Source organism: Miscanthus floridulus, chromosome 1 (assembly GCF_019320115.1).
Source record: "Miscanthus floridulus cultivar M001 chromosome 1, ASM1932011v1, whole genome shotgun sequence".
NCBI classification, from domain to species: Eukaryota; Viridiplantae; Streptophyta; class Magnoliopsida; order Poales; family Poaceae; genus Miscanthus; species Miscanthus floridulus.
In genome coordinates, this window is record NC_089580.1 from 165226460 (window position 1) to 165245048 (window position 18589).

Here is an 18589-nt window from a genome sequence, read left to right on the forward strand (position 1 = left end):
ATCTTATTTGGGGCCATGGTGAGATTTGTTTTCTAGCGTACCCAAGGCCTGTGTGTTTGGCATGCGGAATGTTTTCGTTTTCTAGCCTGGAGCACAAGACTACTAGATTGAAGCGACAAAAGACCGGTTTCGCAGGAGAATCACTTTTGTTTGGCTATCAACTTATGTGCTAACAATTATATTTTCTTTAGTTGTAATCTCTTTTTGGTGCTACAAGCTAAATGGGTTGTATTTTAAGTTGTCCTTTGTCCACAAAAAGTTTGATTTTTTTTGGAAATATACATTTAATATATGTATTCTCATGGATTAAATGACTGCACCAGCCTTATTTGGATGACAAGTAAAAGTAATAACAGTGCTATAAGGACCTATCTGGCTAGTGGTCACGCTTGTCACACATGCATCTCCCAGCCTTCTGTACTTTGTATTTTTGTCTCAATATTGATAAAGACACCACACACGCATCTCCCAGCCTTCTGTACTTTGTATTTTTATCTCAAAATTGATAAAGACACCACACATGCCATTGATATCAATGGACACATCACAAGCCGTGTAGAGAGCACCTCAGAACAACCAAAGGATTACAGGTACGTGTACGTATAATGCTGTTTCTGCATGAATTGTGGAACCTTTTTTTCCCCGCAAAACAAAGTGGCGTGTATGTAGGCCTAACGTGTTGATCTTGAACCTATTTCTCAGTGAAGATAAAAGGCACTTGGCAAAGGCCAAGTGATAGGATACGAACTTGCACGATGCTTTGGAAAACGTTGCTTGCTTTCATTTTCTAACTGTTCTTTTTTTGGAGTAAATAAATGAAAAACTGCAACCGGGGAAAAATTGAAGTGATAGCATCAACATGCTGCAACTTGCCTAGTGCTAGCACAGGGACGGGAACGGGACGGATGGTTTGGACACCTGGAGAAGAAACAAGAAACACGGCCAGGGCAGGCAGGAGCCATACACAATTTACACACATGCACGCACTCCACGGCAAAAGCAGCGCGCGGTGTGCAAGTGCAACTGCAACTTGGGCAGCTGCCGTTTCCATTTTAGCCGCGCCGTATATTCCAAAGCGTACGTCGCTTCGCTTATACCTTTTCCGCTTTCGTCGTCGTCTTCGTCGCGCCCACGCACCGCCGGTCGCCGTCTGTGATCCCAGTGATCCGTGCTGGCAATGGCAATTGGCAAATGGGGGGCGCGGTTGTTGGCGGCCGATGGGAGCGCCACTCCACCTCACTCTCTTTCGTCCCCTGTCTGCCCACGTCTTGTTTGTTGCGCCCGCCTATAAATACGTGGGGTCCATCCACGTCAGTGGGGACTGCCTCCGTCTTTCCGCGCCTGACACCGAGGCGAGACAACAGAAAGGAGACGTAACGTCCAGATAAAACACTTACATCATTTGTATGAAAACGTATGCAACATCCAGATAAATACACTTGCAACATACATCGAAAAAAAGATAAAACATTGAGAACAGGAGCTCGCAACATACCTACAACCATTGCAATATGTGCAATATCCCAATTTACTTTTACAGCATCCTATGAAACACTTGCAACATATCTCTAAAACATTTGAAACATGCGCTTGCAACATGCGTTTTTCACATTTTTCTATATAACGCAAAACGGGGGACGTTTGCGTGGCCTGGCAGCGGCCAGTTGCGCCTACGCCTGGCCTAGTCCTGGCCAACGACGCCCCCTCTCCTGGCCGCCTAGCCTCGGTGCGGCGAAGGATGGAGAACGGCGGCGTGGTGGGGGAGGAGCCGTCGCTGCACTCATCGAGCATGCGCATGGAGCTTAGAGACGGAGAGCATGGCGCTGGCGACCGGGTCCGGCGGCAACTGTAGTCGGTGGGGCGGCTGGTAGCGTACCTCATGCGGAGGATTCCTCCTCTCCGCGGGAGACGGATGTGCTGCAGGGATGGGGGCGCCGTGGGGATGGCGGGCGCCAACGGCGCGTCGGAGTGGGCGGCAACGCGGGATGGAGGCAGAAGCGTGGCGGATTGGGACAGTCGGAATGCTGCATGGCGTCGTGTAGCCGCGATGCACAAGCGCGGAATTGGGGAGACGTGCTTCTGTGGGAATTTATTATTTTATAGACGAGCGGCGCATGCGACGATGAGTGGAACGAGGCGTCTGGTCTCCCAGACGTTTTAACGGCACCATTACCGTTATTCTAGTGTCCTACAATGCAGAATGGACCCCAGATCGTTACACATATCATTTACGGCTATAAGCCCAGTTAAAGGTTAAAGAAAGAAAAAAAATCCACATTATCTCCCACAACTTTCGTGAAAGTCCGCTTTTCCTCCCTGAACTCTAAAACCGGGCAAAATACATCCCTTAACTTTTAAAGCCGTTCATCTTACCTCCCGGGCCCGGTTATAAGCGGTTTTGAAGACGGTTTTGTCCTTTTCTTTTTTATTTATTTCGGCTGAATTTAAAAAAAATTATAGTAAATCACAGAAAAATCATAAAATATAAAATCTAATTTTATTGGACTCTACATGAGTAGATATACACAGTGAACATATAATATAAATTTAGTTATAGATTTTTTTAGTTTATGCTTGTTAAATATAGATAAATCTATCACTAAGCTATACAAGATCCAATGAGTATGAAATTTTTGCTACAGTTCAATCATATAATAATTAGCCCACCATAAAATTTTTATCACAATTGGACCATAGAAACTGCAGTTATGAATTATTCCAATTAATTACAGAAAAACATAGATCTAAAGGCACAACAAAAACTTTGTTCTAAAGAATACCATATTGTATGTTCACTATGTAGATCTACTCATTTGGAGTCCAACAAAATTGGATTTTTCTATTTTATGATTTTTCTGTGATTTACTATGATTTTTTCAAAGATTCAGCCGAAATAAATAAAAAAGAAAACAGACAAAACCGTCTTCAAAACTGCTTATAACAGGGCCAGGGAGGTAATATGAACGGTTTTAAAAGTTGAGAGAGGTGTTTTGCCCGGTTTTGAAGTTCAGGGAGGAAAAATATATTTTCGCGAAAGTTGAGAGGTAATGAGGACTTTTTTCCTTAAAAAAACCACCGTCTATGACCCAACAAACGAGCCCACTAAGTACCTAAGCCCGACGAAAATGCAAGCCTTAGAAAGCCCAGCTATAATGACCTCAAGTCCAGAGCGAGAGAGAGATTTCAGCCCACGAAGGAACCAAGCAGCACAGCCCAGTAACCCGTCTTGCCTGGCCGTCCCAAAACCAGCTGGCCCATTTTGTCGGCCTGCCTTGCGCAGCTCGTCCCAGCACACACCGCCGTCGTCCTCGCTCAGCTCGTCCGTCCTCGTGAGCTCCGCCTGCCCTCCCCACTGCCAGCCTACAGGACAGCCCCAGCCATCTTCCCCCACCTGTATACAGTTACAAAAGCTTGGCACTCGCATGCTCTTCGCCCCCTCGCGCCTACCGCTGCCGCGCCTCCCGCTTCGCCGCCTCCGCCTAGCTCCGGGCTCCCCAATGGCCTCCACGCTCGCCATCCTCAGGCCCTCCGCGCCGGCCCCGCTCGCGGGCGGCCGGGCCCGGGCTGCCGCGCCGGCGACCGCGAGGGTGGCGCTGTCGTCCAGATCTAGGTATTCGTCGGCCAGGGTGTCCCTCGGCTCCGAGGTTGCAGTTGGCGCCGACGCGCTCTTCGCCGACTATAAGCCCACCACCGCTTTCCTCTTCCCCGGCCAGGTACGGTGAGGGTGAGGCCCTCTTTTTGCAAGTTGTGGGCCGTGTGCACGCGCGTGTGGATTACCCACATGTGTAAATTCTGTGAATGGTCATCACTATACGATGGTTTATGCAAGTAGAATGTCTTAACTTCGGAATTGAAGCCTGGCAATGAATGGTCACCTTTTTGCACGTTTCAGTAAACGTACATCAAAATTTGGCCACAGAAGTTTCTGTTGATTTAGAGTTTGGTGCTTTAGTGCTGCTGTAATTGCATAATTCTAAGTTATACTATAAATAAATACCTCCACCGTTCTCCAAAAAATAAATAGTACCGTTGAGTCATGCCGACATCATTATGCCTATCTCCTATTCCCCTGTCCATTTATTGCTGGATGCTTTGATTTCAGGGTGCCCAAACCGTTGGAATGGGGGCAGAAGCTCAGAGTGTTCCAGCAGCTACCAAATTGTTCAACCAGGCAAATGAAATCCTTGGGTATCTCCAAACCTCTGATAGTATCTACTACGCGTTTTCTCTCTCCTCTACTTGCAGTACTTATTTATAATCCACGGACGCTCAGCCGCTCAGCTTCCAAGGAAAATAATTATAGTGCTTATGCTAACTTGTTCCTTTCTACTGGTTAATATAGATATGATTTGCTGGATCTTTGCACCAATGGGCCAAAAGAAAAGCTTGACTCAACAGTGATCAGTCAGGTATGTGGATTTCAGAGTCCCAAGTAATTTGCACCAGTGCTGCCATGCATAGTTAATTCAGTTTCTTTGCCATGCAACTTATTTGCTCCTGCTAAATGTGTCCCACCAAATTAAGTTTCCTGGTCTATATGATGTACTTTGCAGTTTATATGCTTGGCTTGGAAATCCCAGATTCTGAGAACATCTCCAAGAGTTTCCAATACGCACTCCCAATCTTGATTTTTTTGGCAAGATTGAAAAAACCCTCTCTCCAACAACTCCTTATCTCAACTCCAAATCCATGCGGAAATATACACTTGCATATCCATTGTCCAATCTGGAGGTGGAAGGATGTGGGAAGGAAAAGGAGAAAGAACAGGTTTCCTAGTGCAAATTTACTAGAGAGAGAAAGTATAAAAAGTGGCTAGGGTGATTTGGAAATAATCCGGGATTCCTGATGCAAAATTACCTTCTGCCTTTAGGAGTGAGATATTGGAAATGGTTGGAGAAAGGCAACAAATATGCTCCCTACTTCTTTTTAGCAACTTGGAAAACTCATTGATTTACCAATTGTTTTTTTAGGAACTATTGGAGATGCTCTATTGTGCAGCTCTTAAGCAATGCCCTCCTCTTGTTTGGTTACCAATACTTGCATTTTGAAGCTTGCAATTGTGGTCAGGAACTCAGGATCCCCAGAAATTAATTTGTTAGTTTTGTTTTAGATAAGATATATTGCATATTTGTATGAGTAAGGGCACGTACAATGCAAGATGTTTAGACATATGTGCTTAAGAAGAGAGAATGTTGTCATACCACTGAGCATTTGCTTGTTCCTAAAATGCAAACAGATGCTTAGGTAGGTTTAACCTCCTCCTTAACACACATTAAGCATTGGTGCTAACTTAAGCATCTTATCCACCTCACAAGCATCGGGTGCTATGGTTGGTGAAGGTTTTTTTTTTTTTTTTTGGTAAAGCATCTCCTCTAAGCACCTCCATTGTACATGCTCTAAGACTGCATAGGATTATTCCTTTGAATTGCAGTATTTTTGCAGTCTTGTCAATTAAGTGCTATGTTCTGCCTGCTGAATAGTTCTTTTTGCAGCCGGCTATATATGTTACCAGCCTTGCAGCAGTAGAGGTACTACGTGCACGCGATGGAGGCCAAGATGTGATTAACTCTGTAGATGTTACATGTGGTCTCAGTTTGGGAGAATATACTGCTCTTGCATTTGCTGGTGCTTTTAGGTACTCCATTCGTTCTCCAGAAGCACTTGTTTGTTATGTCAAACCATGTCCATCATGGAATGAACAAAGCGTACATGATAGGCGTACTTTTGCAGCTGTAACTTGGATTTGATAGTATATCAACTATGCACAGTTGCACACTAACACATCCTATATCACCATGCAGCTTTGAGGACGGACTGAAGCTTGTCAAGCTAAGAGGAGAAGCTATGCAGGTTTGTCTACAGAAACACTAATAGATAATTTGTTTGATTTTGTAGATTGATTTCTAATGTTCATTATCTGTGTAGGATGCTTCAGATGCTGCCAATAGTGCGATGGTTAGTGTGATTGGTCTGGATTCAGAAAAGGTGCAAGAACTATGTGATGCTGCTAATGAGGAAGTAGATGAAAATGAACGAGTTCAGATAGCAAACTTTCTGTGCCCTGTAAGTGTTTTATCTGATGCTGTCGGTAACCTCGTATGCTGGCTCTTGATTGATATGAAATGAAGTACATAAAAATACATTGCAGGGGAATTATGCAGTTTCTGGTGGTGTAAAAGGTATTGAAGTAGTTGAAGCCAAAGCAAAGTCCTTCAAGGCCAGAATGACGGTTAGTGTTCCAAAAATGTTTTGCTTGAATCATATTTATTGAAATACTCCCTCCGTTCCAAATTATAAGTCGTTTTGATTTTTTTTGGTACATCCATTTTGCTATGCATCTAGATATAATATGTCTAGATACGTAGCAAAATTGATGAACCAAAAAAGTCAAAGCGACTTATAATTTGGAACGGAGGGAGTATTATCTATAATTTTATATGGTTAAGCATATTACAGTTTTCAGTTATTCTGCCTCCCATTCTCCTTTTTGTTTCAACAATCTTAGTATCTTACCAAAGGAATTTTCATGCTTAACCATTATATTTCCAGGTTCGCCTAGCTGTTGCTGGTGCTTTCCATACTAGCTTCATGCAACCAGCTGTTTCAAGGTTGGAATCTGCGTTGGCTGCCACTGAGATTAGAACACCTAGAATCCCGGTCATCTCCAATGTTGATGCGCAGCCCCACTCAGATCCTGACACCATCAAGCAGATTTTAGCGCAGCAGGTGAGTTCTATACCAAAACTTGAATTCTTACTGCAGGCTACTAGGCTTGCCACTTTCTAGGGTGAAGTGATTTTTGACGGTTGCATGGCTCTGACCGACCTGCACAACAGGTAACCTCTCCAGTGCAATGGGAAACGACTGTTAAGACTCTTATGGGCAAGGGGCTTGAGAAAAGTTATGAACTCGGACCAGGAAAGGTAAGTGATTAGTTTCCTGTTTGTGATTTATTTATTGTTTAGTAATGTTTCTCGAGTTATAGCAGTGATTTAATTTTCCAAGATAGTATAGCAGCTTGAAGGATTCTTAATAACCGAAATCACTAGTAATGCTCTTGAATTATCCTTTTTTTTTCTGGCATCCAGGTTATAGCAGGTATTCTCAAGAGAATCAACAAAGGCGCTAGCATTGAGAACATCGGGGCTTGAAGGTCAGGGATCTGAAGAACTCTTGATGGAACTAAGTTACACAACAGAGGACTAGCCCCCCGTCGGGTGAATATGAACCTTTGAGTTAGCGTTTTTTGTTAATTTTTTTTTTACCTTCGTGGTTGAATTTTGATCTTGATGTAAAATTGACACTTAAACTCGTCTGGTCCAATGATTATATGAACAGTGTAGTTTTCACAGTATTTGAATAACAAGCACATCCGTTTGGTGAAGTTGTGTCCAGATTCAATGTCGTTGCCTGCCCTTAGCCATCCCCGCTTCTTCTCTCTTCCTCCGGGCATACCGGATTGGCGGTTAGCACGCTTAGAGCAATTAGCAATGGTCTCAAAAATAGCCTCTAAATCATTCCATATTTTCTCTCTCGGCACTGTTAGCGTCCGGAGGTCCGGACGGACACCGGCGTCCAGGCACCCGCGGCTGCAGTCTGTTTTTCGTGCGTCCACGCACGCCCTGCGCTGCCTTCTCGCTTCCCACGCACATCTATGTGTAACACTCTATAACACTCTACTTTTGAAATATTTAGATGTAATACTTGCAACGTAAAAAAAAAGGCAGAAAAAACACTTGAAACATGTGTCTGAAATATTTGCAAAAACACTTAAAATACTTGAAAATCATTGCAAACATGCGTAACATCTAGATAAAACAATTTCAACATATGTATGAAAACATATGCAACGTATAAATAAACATGCTTGCAACATACATTAAAAAAATAGACGAAACATTAGAGACAAACTCTTACAACATACGTGTACAATTATTGAAACATATGTAACATCCCGATCTATTTTTGCAATATCCGTATGAAATACTTACAACATACCTCTAAAACACTTGAAACATTTGAAATATGAGCTTGCAACATGCGTTTTCACCCTTCTTCTGTGCGACGCAGAGCAGAGCACGGAACGGACGGTTCCGGCCAACCGGCGGTCGAGCTGGTGGCGCAGCCTGGCAACGGCCAGCTACGGCTCCGCCTGGCCTAAGCCCAGCCAGCGACGCCCCCCTCTCCTGGGGTGCTCCTGGCGATAGCCGTAAGCGGGAGGTGGACGTTGCGCCGTGGCGTGTCGGAGCCGGAGATCTTCCTGGTCGCCGACCAGGCGTCCGGACCCCGTGGTGGAGGCGGTAGCGGCGGTCGGGTGGCTGCAGTCTCCCTCTCCACGGCGCGAGCAGCGCAGGTCGATCGGCAGGTTTGCTAGCCGCGACGAGAGGCCCCAACGGCGGAGAAAGTGAGTGAAGGGCGAACGATGCAGTGGAGGCGCCCGCGGCGGTCGGTGCTGAGTGGGGAAAGTGTTGCTTTCTTTTTCAGAACTGTGCATATGTCGTGAGGGGAAGAGGACGGTGGGCCAATCCATAGGCCCAGCTAAAAGCGTCCGTTCGGATGGATGTGGGACGGACGTCCGCGCTGGAGCATTAGTGTTTCTCTTTTCTCATTATCTATGCGCATTCTATCTATTTCATTTGACATAAATTCCTCCAATAATGTTACTATTTTATACAAATAACTACTACTCAAATCTAGAAATTCAAGTTTCAATTTAAATTTGAAATAGATCACATAGTTTGTCCCATCACATAGTTTAAGTTCCCCTTGTTAAAGTACAAACATGAAGCATAGGAACGAATCACTTCCCTTCTCCATTGTTATCACCACTGCTAGCCTCGCTACCTTCACCAGTTGCACCACTTTGATCCACCGAAATTGTTGAATGACGCCATCCGCTTAGCTGCAACTGCAAGATGAGCCCTCGTTGCAACAATATATGCTTCCATATACGGTTCTAGAGTGGTGATGTCCGAGAGTATGATCCTTTATTCTTGCTCCCACATCAACCTCCGAGGCTGTTCGGCTGGTATTAAAGCCGGTTGAAGCTGTTTTGTTGTGAGAGAAAAATACTGTAAATTCTAGCTGATAAGTCGGCTGATAAGTTCAAGCGAACATGCCCGATCTGCCTCCACCTTGCGCTCCTCCAGTGATACCTTGAGCTCTTGTATCATCTTCCTCTCCTCTCATCTCTTCCTTTATTTTTTCTTTCTCCAAAAATGAGGTTTCGAAGGACCTGTTTGTACGGTCCATCATCCACTCCGCTCTTCATTTTCTCCTTCGCCTGCTTTCTATCAATTGGCCTTTTCTTCGCGGTTAGGGGGTGTTTGGTTCTTTAGTTGCTCCTAAAATTTATGTCACATCGAATGTTTAGATGCTAATAAGGAGCATTAAATATAAATTAATTATAAAACCAATTACATAGATGGAGGCTAATTTCCGAGACGATTTTTTAAGCCTAATTAATCTATCATTAGCAAATGTTTACTGTAGCATCACATTGTTAAATCATGGCTTAATTAGGCTTAAAAGATTCGTCTCGCAAATTAGTCGCAAGTTGTGCAATTAGTTTCGTAATTAGTCTATATTTAATACTCCATGCATGTGTCCAAACATTCGATGTGACAAAAATTTTAGGAGGGGGTGAAGGAACCAAACAGGGCCTTAGCATGGTTAGTGCCACTCTTGCCACTTGCCCCATCTTATCCATCACAATTCACAAGATGGGTTTTGCGGAAGCTACATGTTTGTCCTAGGGGTCTCTTGTAATTGTCTAGTGACATAAACTTAGGACAATGTCACACCTTCAACCAATAATGAACAAAAGCATAGCCTCGTGCTTCGACGCATATGCTGTCTGTGGCTGTAGCAAAAACACACACAAAAAAAAAGGTCAATTCAAATTATCATTATGCTCTCTACATAAATGAGATATTTTTTACGCTGCCTTCATAATGATGTCCCAACAGTACTGGGTGTTTGCAGTCGTCACCCTCAAATGTCAGTGATAGGATCAATGCGAATCTTCTCCCATGGTTCACACAGGGAGCAAACTGGTTGAGACCAGTTGGTTCCTCATTGCCAGTGATAGGATCAATGCGAATGTTCTCCCATGGTTCACACAGTTAGATGTCTTCTTTCTTACCGTAGTTCCATTGATCTTTTACATCCCTTTGAAGACCCTCTAGTTGCCTCATTACTGTGGGTGATATGAACTTCTAGAGGAAGAACAAAAGAGATGTATTCAATGTTGGTATAATTGGACATCATCCCAGAAAAATCACCAGTTGCCATTCACAATTTAGAGAACCAATTAAATAACAACTCGTAAAAAGTTAACAGGGCAAAGGTTTAATTAAAATACTCAAAACTTAACATTGTGCACGTCCACTGCCAATTCCCGAGTACCGAATTCCTAGGCAACAACTTTGGCATCAAAACTATGGTTTTTGAAGTACACAGGGAGCAAACTAGTTGAGACCCCAACAAAACATCCAGATTAAACCAAATGAAATGGAGATATCCAGGGCATCATCTTTATGCATTTTCGGTCATAGGGTACTCAAAGACCACGTCTTTCCCACACAGCCTGCGGTAGACTGCAGTGTAGGTCTCCAGCTTGTATTCGGTGTTGTTCCTCTCGTTTGGGTCCAAGAAGATCTGAATGGCATCACAAGAAAAGGCAAAGTACTTACTTCAAGATGTTAGCCAAACCAAAAAATGTATACAAAACGATTCTAGATAACAAAGGGCAATGCAATTTTTAAGTGTTTTTGTACAAGTGAATACAATTGCCCGTAGTGATGCCAGTGACACCCTTTGGTTACTCAATAGGATATGTAGATTATCTGAACAAAGCAAGATGGAAGCATCTACCTTGATGATCTTGGCACCATCCAGACGGTATCTGACACGCTTCCCCACAATCTCAGCTGGGTAGACAACATCCTCCATGATGCCATCATGAACAGCAGTCAGAGTCCTGGTGCGAGGGCGCTGAACAGCTGAACCCTTCTTGGGTGGCCTCACGATCCTCCTTGTGGCAACAATTACCACATCCTGTGACAAGTAAAATACATGATCAACTATTCTGGCAGACTTGACTGTAATATTGTAGCCCAAACAAGATTGTTTAGCCAAAAGTTTCTAAACATCTTCTATGTACAAGAATCACAATAATAACAAACAGACTCATATTATGACAACAAAACATATATCTATATCACAAAAATACCAAGCACTCAAGTGCTATCAATACAAAAAATAGAGGTAGTACGTGTAGTACAAGTAGACATGTCTAACATGTAATAAAACTACAAATTGGCAAAGAGGGTCAGAAGTTTCTTCCCATTTCATCAAGAACTAGTAATTCAAACATTGAAATGAGCCAAAGGAATGGACTACATATATGAGGACGACGGTATTGACAATCAGCTGTGACCACAGCTTAGCTGTTCATGACAACCAATTTTATGCGAGAGTAATAGGATTACAATAGGATGGTAGCTTTGGTGCTACTAAATCTCCTAATCCTGATAATCAACATGAGTTGCATACATGTATGAAATCCAACACGGCATCTAAATCGATTACCTCGTCCAAGCTTATGCAGTGGCTACAATTAGCATATAAACTAAGCACAGCAGTAGAAAAACAAAACGACAAATTTACCTTGCCGCTGAATTTCTTCTCAAGCTCCCTGACGAGCCTGACGTGGATCTTCCTGAAGGCCTTGCGCAGGCGGTACGGGACGTGGATCACAACAGCCTTCCTGTTCCCGGCAACATCCATCTGGCTGCAACGTCACAACAAGCATCGTCACCAAATGTCACAACCATACCCCACAGGCTACTGCATCTCAACAGGCAATACAAGATAGGAAGAAACGGTAATCTTACATAGCATTGTTGATGTACAGGTCCTTAAGGTCACTCTTGAGCTCCTGGTTGCCGTTCTCCAGGTCGAAGAAAGCCTGCAGGTACAACAAAACCAGCCGAAAGCACATCACAACCCTGACACATGGGCAACCAAAACACAGCAGCAGCAGTTCGAAGAAAATAAAGGCAATAACAGGAGAGAGAGAGAGAGAGAGGAGGGGGATTGGCGTTCTGCTCACCTGGGCGACGGAGTCCTCGAACTCGGAGGGCTCAAGGCCCTTCTCCTTCTGGATCTTCTTCCTCGCGGTGTACATCTTGCCCCTTCGCCGCCGGACCCTGCGGCCAAGGAGGAGATTCGGAAAGCAGAGCACGGATCAGCACCCAGCGCGGAGAGGGATAACAATCAGAGAACGCGTCGCCAGATCGATGGCGGACTCGGGGGGCGGAGATGGGATACCTGAGCGGGAGGAGATGGGGTGAGGAAGCGGAGTGGAGGCGCCGGCGCTAGGGTCTGGAGGAGGCGTGGGTGGCTGCTCGGGTGGCAGCTCTTATACGCTTCGTTAAAACCCTAGCCCCGGGGAGTGGGCCGACCAGGCTGGGTGGAATGCCAGAGCGTGAGACGGGCCGAGTATTTGAGAAGCCTATTTTGTGGCCCGACTTGAGAGGTGTGTTAGACTTGCGCGTCTTAGCCCCATAGCATTGTGGCCCAACTGTATCACGGAAAAGGCCTTTCGTTTGACTGGCATCACGGGCCACGGCGGAGGTTTCTGGAACTGGAAGTCAAGAGGCGAGACGTGTCACGTGAGTACGTGACCAATATGTCGTCGCGTTGCACCTCACACGCATGTCCATCGTCAGCTGCCGGATTTTCCATACGCGCAGCCGTGCCGTGCCGACGACCAACGAAACCATGCGAGGAGGAAAGAGCCGTCGCTTTCGCTCGGCAGTGGAGGACACATCTTCCTCGCCGCTTCTGGCTTTGATCAGGTCGCATCCAACGCGCGCGACCTGGTGAACCAGGACGCACCCTCCCACGATTCCTTTCTTCTCCGTCTACGCGTAGTAAAGAAGTTGCTAACCTAGAATCAGAGCAAGAGATCGACAGCACGCAGGAGGGACTAGGGAGCGCCGGAGCAGCGACAGCAGCAGAGAGATCGCCGGGCCGCTCGCCTGTTTGGAGAGAGGAAGGAAACAAGAGATGGACGAGATCATGAACAAGGTGGGCGCTTACTGGCTGGGGCAGAGGACCAACAAGGAGATCTCCTCGGCCGGCGACGACCTCGAAGTCCGTGAGACAAAACCATCCCATCCCTGCTCTTTCTTGCAGCTCATGTCTGGTTAAATTTCTGTTCATTTCGTCCTAGCGTGGTTCAGCTCAAGCCTCACACGCAGCTCTGTTCGTCCTTATTATGCCCTCCGACGAATAGATAGAGCAGCTGAAAGTTACAACAGTCACGGATGAAATCGATTAGTGATTTTAATAAAAGTTAGTTATAGAACAGCCATGGATGAACAACCCTGGTTCCCATCATCCGTTTATCGTCTTGTTTGCTGATCGCGCCGCTGATGTTTGCTACTGCAGTCGCTGTCGACCAGCGTCGGGGATGGGGCGAAATGGCTGGTGAACAAGCTGAAAGGCAAGATGCAGAAGCCGCTGGCGGAGCTGCTCAAGGAGCACGGCCTCCCCGTGGGTCTGTTCCAGCGCGAGGCGACCAACTACGAGTTCGCGCCGGAGACGCGGCGCCTGACGGTGTACATCCCGTCCCCCTGCGAGGTCGGCTACCGCGACGGCTCCGAGCTGCGGTTCGACGCCACGGTGTCGGGCACGCTGGGCGACGGCCGCCTCACGGAGGTGGAGGGGATCAAGACCAAGGTGCTCGTCTGGGCCAGGGTCACCGCCGTCAAGGCCGACGCCGCCAAGGTCCACTTCACCGCGGGGATCAAGAGGTCACGCAGCCGGGACGCCTACGAGGTCGTCAGGGGCGGCATCACCGTCGACGAGTTCTAGCTTAATTTTGCTATCGCGGCTCGCATGGATGGACGAGCTTCATCTTGCTTGCTGCACGATGAGATGGACGAGCTTCATCTTGCTTACTGCACGCTGAGATGGTTGCTTGCAGCAATAAATTCTACAGTCATTAGCTAGTTGAGAGATTTGCTTTCACCGGTGTGTTTTGTGCTTTGCTGTGAGAATTTAATACCTGGAAGGATTCAGAACTTATGCTCATTGCATATATCAACATATATGTTTCGTGTCAGTACAAAATGGCCCAAGTGACAGCTCGAATCTGTCAGATTTAAAACTGAGTGTCTGGCAGTTTATCGGAACGAGAATTAGATGTGAAAGAATACACGAGAAACAAGTTCACTGAGGAGCTGCTGCTCCAGACGCGGTGGACTGAAGGAGATGCTGACAGTTTTGGCTAAGAAGAAGAAGAAAAAAAAACATTTCTTTTTTAACAAAAAAGAAAATGCACCAGCCGGGAATCGAACCCGGGTCTGTACCGTGGCAGGGTACTATTCTACCACTAGACCACTGGTGCTTCTTTGATTTTGGGAACTTAGACATCTTAAAGTTATTTATTAACTCTAATATAACTAAAATATCCAATCGGGATTCTGTGGCGCCACAGCAGCAAATCCATGCTAAGCGCCCGTTTGGATCCTTAGGGATTCTACGTATCCTGATAAAAAAAAATCTCAGCCTAAAATCTCTTCAAACAGTCTAGGATTCTATTAGATTTTACACAGAGACACAAAATCCAATAAAATACATTGGATTTTTTTTTTAATCCTGGTTCTTAGATCCTAAAGGATCCAAACGGTACCTAAGCTCGAGTTAAATCATTAGTTATTGTTCATTCCAGCCACAGAAATAAACATTTAACGTATTACCAACCATGTTCAACGAAACCAAAGCCTTTGCATTATATATATATATATATATATATATATATATATATATATATATATATATATATATAATCTGGGGCTACAACAATGCAGATAAGCTTGCTGACACTGAGCAATTCTGATCAACACATGGAAAAAGAAGTATTCTATTATTTCCTCACCAAGAGGCTGGAAAAATAGTACACCAAATTATCTGGAAAGAAAACATGGTACAGACAGATCTTCGTTAGACAGATATTGATGTGCCACATCTCAATTTCCCGTGATAGCTCTTGGGCACAACATCACAACAAATGCATCCTGGAGCTTCGTCTTTCTGTCAGCTGAGCGAGTATGCTTCTGTATGGAAGTACATTGACTTCAGGAAAAATACATGGGGCTTAGAGAAATGCCCAGACTATTTCCGCCTTTCTTCATTGAATCTTTCAAAAAATGACTTTGAGGCCTCGTATGTAGACCAACATATCGCAGCCGCAGGTGCATGGAACAGCATTCTTGGCTTCCATCCCCTCATGAGCCCGGAATACCCATCTCGCTTTATGATTGTTCTAAACACATCACCTATTGAGCTGCTTGAAAAGCGCTCACAGCCACACACACCCTGATCACCAAAATGAGTGTTACTATCTTGATGAAACTGAAAGCAGGTTTGATAGAATTCACATTCACAAAGATAAAAAAAATCAAACCTTATAGAAACCATCCACATTAAAACAGAATATACTCCCCTCCGTCCCAAAATAAGTAACTTGTAGAGGTTTAAATTTGCCTTAAAAATAGCATTCTACAAATTCTACAAAAACATGGGACACTACCTCCTAATGCGGAAGCTAATCATGCAAACTATAACTACCAAATGCAAGAGATATCCTCCGGGAAAGGAAAGGAGATGAGGGTAAATACGTTTGCCAACATTTTTAATCTGTGAGAAAAATATTTATTTTGCCAGCTGCGTCTTTCCTATTGATTTGCACCCAAACCAAGAAAGACTTTATGATTCACTTAATGGTGCATTTGCACTTGATAACTTCCCATAGCATATGAAACACTATAATTTCAGTATACAATTCAAGAACTAAATGAAAAACAGTTAAAACAATATTCAAGCAAGGTCACACTGGTCTATATGTTACAGGAAAAGCCTTCCCAGGTTGTTTTCATGTTCCTTTCATGTATATCCATTTGTTTCTCTTTTCTTATATCATGTTTAAGCTGGCGGAATCAATGTAGATCATGGAAGCTAGCGAAAGATGAAGACAAACAGATAAGTCAAGGAGAACATGTGGTATTTAACAAGAATGTTTAACTTAAACATAGCCAGACAATCATAACATTTAAAGTTCTTCAAACACACACCGCAAATGATATGACAACCAAACAAAGGAGTAGACTAGACAGAGAACATGCAATCGGTGGAGACTGCAATCTAGAATTCTAATTTGACGTCACGTTAAGTATAAACTCTATATGTGATAGACAGGCTATTCAAACATATTTGAAGGCCCGAAGTTTGAACTACAAAGTTGCTGATGTGTGTGGTTAATGATTTCTAGGAATCTCCACTTCGATTTTCAGCACAAATTTGCAGGTCAGCTCAAGGTTAGAAAAGGCGGTACGCGGTATCTAGGCAGCGACCCATTGCCTAGAGCCTAGGCGTTTTTCTAGGCGGTGGCTAATACATGCATAAATACTTAAAAGAAAAGGAAAAAAAAAATAGGAGACCAGTGGTCATGGAATACGGAGAAAGAGGAGAAGGCCCATTTAACGGCCCAACTCTCCCACATTACAGCCTCTCCCGCATCTCTCTCTCTCGCCCGCATCTGTCTGCGCCCGCCGCCGCCAATTCCTCTCCCTCTCCCGCATCTCTCTCTCAGTCCGCGCCTGCCGCCACAGTTCCTCTCCCTCTCCCGCATCTCTGTCCACACCCACCGCCGCCGGTTCCTCTCCCTCTCCTGCATCTCTCTCTCTCAGTCCGCGCCCGCACCTGCCGTCCGGCTCCGCCCAAGGCTGCTCCTCCTCCACCGGCCCGACGTCCCCTCCTCCTCCACCACCTACATACCACCTACCCTTCTAGGCAAGGCGGTACCCCTCCGCCCAGTGTGGAGGCGCGCCTAGGCGAGCACGGAACAGCGCCTTGTTGAACACTGGGTCAGCTATTGGCATGTGCTATATCATCTCTATGGCGTCATCCAATTATACCTATTGCTTTGACATTGATTTCTCTTAATTCTTATATCCAAAATTGACACAACATGAATCTAGTCCTTATATGGACATGTGGCTCAGACTCCGATTGGAACACAAGATTTTTCCCCAAATACTACATTTTTTTTGTGAAATTCCTGCATTCCAAACATGCCCTTAGAATTACATCTCACTCTTCAGTGGCGGCAGCACTAAAAACGTTTTGTAACTATGTCACTAGGCTTCCACAGTAATGCCACTGGGCATCCTTAGAGCAGTGATTACCACTAGCTTCATTGCACAATTGTTTCCAATAATCTTGGAGATGAATAGGATAACTAGATCCTATAAGAGATCCCTCCTTTTTGGTGGGTAAGCCATCAGAAATCACTCAAATCAGCTCTAATATTGTTGCAGAGCATTAAAAATCAGAGCTTTGGTCAGATTGCAAATCAAGCGCACTAGATCTTCACCTGGCACTGTAGCTGCGTCTTGGCAACATCGAGGGGCGTGGTGACCGCCGCCGCAAGTGCCCCTGCTGCGGCCCCAGCGGTGGCGTGTACGGCGAGGGACTCCTCATCGGCGGCCATGTCCCCGAGCATCCGCTTGGCCGCCTCGTAGGTGGCAAAGTGGACAGCGGTGTAGGGTGCGTTCATGACCACGGTTGTCCGGTAGGAAACGAAGAAGGCGCCAGGCCCCTCGTCGCGCAGCACGGTGCGGATGCAGTGCCCTACGCCCGTGTAGGGGCTGCTGGTGAGCTGCAGCCGCTGCTTGACGGTGTCCATAGGCGTGAAGACTGCGTCGCTGGCGACGGTCGCGACGACCCCGGAGGCGGCGTGCGCGGCGGGGTTGTTGGGGCCGAGGCGGTCGGTGAGGGCCGACTTGGCGAACTCGTAGACGGAGAAGTAGACGGCGTGGGCGGGGCCCGCACCGAGCGCCATGGCGGGGAGTCCCCGGTAGAGGGCGAGGGCGCCGCCCTCGCCGGCCACGGCGTTGCGCAGGGCCGCTCCCAGAGACAGAGCCGGTCGGCAGGGCGGCGTGCTGGCCTGCATGTGGGTCTTGAGGGTGTCGACGGGGAACATCACCGTGTGCTCGACGACGCCGGCGACGGAGCCGGCGAGCATGTACTGCCAGAAGCGGAGGCCATCGTGGGTGGCGTCGGGGACGGCGGGGGTGCTAAGCACCGGATTGGGAGGGTGGCCCTGCGGGGTCGTCGGCTCCTCAACTGCGGCGGGCAGGAGGCCGTCGGGGGTGCGGAAATCCGCAGCCATGGAAGGCGGCTGCGGCAGGTCTAGGGTTTTGAGAGGGGAGCACGGGCCGAGGCGATTTGAGGGGAGCACGGAACGCTCGAGGAGGAGAAGGAAATAAAGAGAGATTTGAGGGGAAGGAGGATGTCGCCATTCAGGAGGAGGGGACGGGGAGGAAGAGGAGGCGGTGGTCAAATCGATCTCGCTGCATCCTTCCAGTTCCGGCCTCCTTTCGCAGTTTCTTCCCCGAGTTTTTCTCGTTTCGAGCAATCTGGGTATTCCGGCCTCCGAGCAGCCACGTCCCGGCCATCGGATTAGTATATTCTTCTATATTTCTGATTTGTGTGTAAGACGAATGGGACTCCAAAT

At 46.2% G+C, this 18589-nt stretch overlaps 3 protein-coding genes, 1 non-coding gene and 1 pseudogene across 4 annotated transcripts; 2 read left to right on the forward strand and 3 right to left on the reverse strand.

Annotated features, from left to right (window-relative positions):
- Nucleotides 1–3280: 3280 nt before the first annotated feature.
- Nucleotides 3281–7398, forward strand: LOC136546524 (uncharacterized). Its single transcript, XM_066538504.1, has 10 exons — nucleotides 3281–3713; nucleotides 4103–4188; nucleotides 4343–4409; nucleotides 5493–5635; nucleotides 5802–5850; nucleotides 5926–6063; nucleotides 6149–6229; nucleotides 6550–6726; nucleotides 6837–6923; nucleotides 7089–7398. The coding sequence occupies exons 1-10, from the start codon at nucleotides 3423–3425 to the stop codon at nucleotides 7149–7151; spliced, it is 1182 nt and encodes a 393-aa protein (XP_066394601.1). The 5' UTR covers nucleotides 3281–3422; the 3' UTR covers nucleotides 7152–7398.
- Nucleotides 7399–10329: 2931 nt separating this feature from the next.
- On the reverse strand, nucleotides 10330–12448 carry LOC136546593 (small ribosomal subunit protein eS7-like). The gene is made up of 6 exons (XM_066538569.1): nucleotides 12334–12448; nucleotides 12116–12212; nucleotides 11898–11971; nucleotides 11671–11794; nucleotides 10876–11058; nucleotides 10330–10659 (listed from the first exon to the last, which is right to left on the reverse strand). Exons 2-6 carry the CDS (start codon nucleotides 12188–12190, stop codon nucleotides 10537–10539), a joined length of 579 nt encoding a protein of 192 aa, XP_066394666.1. The 5' UTR covers nucleotides 12191–12212; nucleotides 12334–12448; the 3' UTR covers nucleotides 10330–10536.
- Nucleotides 12449–12592: 144 nt separating this feature from the next.
- Nucleotides 12593–14103, forward strand: LOC136546621 (uncharacterized protein At5g01610-like). The gene is made up of 2 exons (XM_066538591.1): nucleotides 12593–13161; nucleotides 13459–14103. The coding sequence occupies exons 1-2, from the start codon at nucleotides 13075–13077 to the stop codon at nucleotides 13882–13884; spliced, it is 513 nt and encodes a 170-aa protein (XP_066394688.1). The 5' UTR covers nucleotides 12593–13074; the 3' UTR covers nucleotides 13885–14103.
- Nucleotides 14104–14348: 245 nt separating this feature from the next.
- Nucleotides 14349–14419, reverse strand: TRNAG-GCC (transfer RNA glycine (anticodon GCC)). The gene has a single exon. It is a non-coding gene; the product is annotated as a tRNA-Gly (tRNA).
- Nucleotides 14420–14919: 500 nt separating this feature from the next.
- LOC136546517 (uncharacterized mitochondrial carrier C8C9.12c-like) lies at nucleotides 14920–18431 on the reverse strand (annotated as a pseudogene).
- Between the last annotated feature and the right edge of the window lie 158 nt (nucleotides 18432–18589).

Bases quoted from the DNA above. Each gene is read 5' to 3' on its own strand.
- LOC136546524 (XM_066538504.1), top strand. From the start codon at position 3,423: ATGCTCTTCGCCCCCTCGCGCCTACCGCTGCCGCGCCTCCCGCTTCGC. The intron at 5,851-5,925 runs GTTTGTCTACAG...TTATCTGTGTAG, and splicing joins TAAGAGGAGAAGCTATGCAG to GATGCTTCAGATGCTGCCAA. The intron at 6,727-6,836 runs GTGAGTTCTATA...CCTGCACAACAG, and splicing joins AGCAGATTTTAGCGCAGCAG to GTAACCTCTCCAGTGCAATG.
- LOC136546593 (XM_066538569.1), bottom strand. From the start codon at position 12,190: ATGTACACCGCGAGGAAGAAGATCCAGAAGGAGAAGGGCCTTGAGCCC. The intron at 11,795-11,897 runs GTAAGATTACCG...GTGACGTTGCAG, and splicing joins CTGTACATCAACAATGCTAT to CCAGATGGATGTTGCCGGGA. The intron at 10,660-10,875 runs GTAGATGCTTCC...GATGCCATTCAG, and splicing joins ATGGTGCCAAGATCATCAAG to ATCTTCTTGGACCCAAACGA.
- LOC136546621 (XM_066538591.1), top strand. From the start codon at position 13,075: ATGGACGAGATCATGAACAAGGTGGGCGCTTACTGGCTGGGGCAGAGG. The intron at 13,162-13,458 runs GTCCGTGAGACA...TTGCTACTGCAG, and splicing joins CGGCCGGCGACGACCTCGAA to TCGCTGTCGACCAGCGTCGG.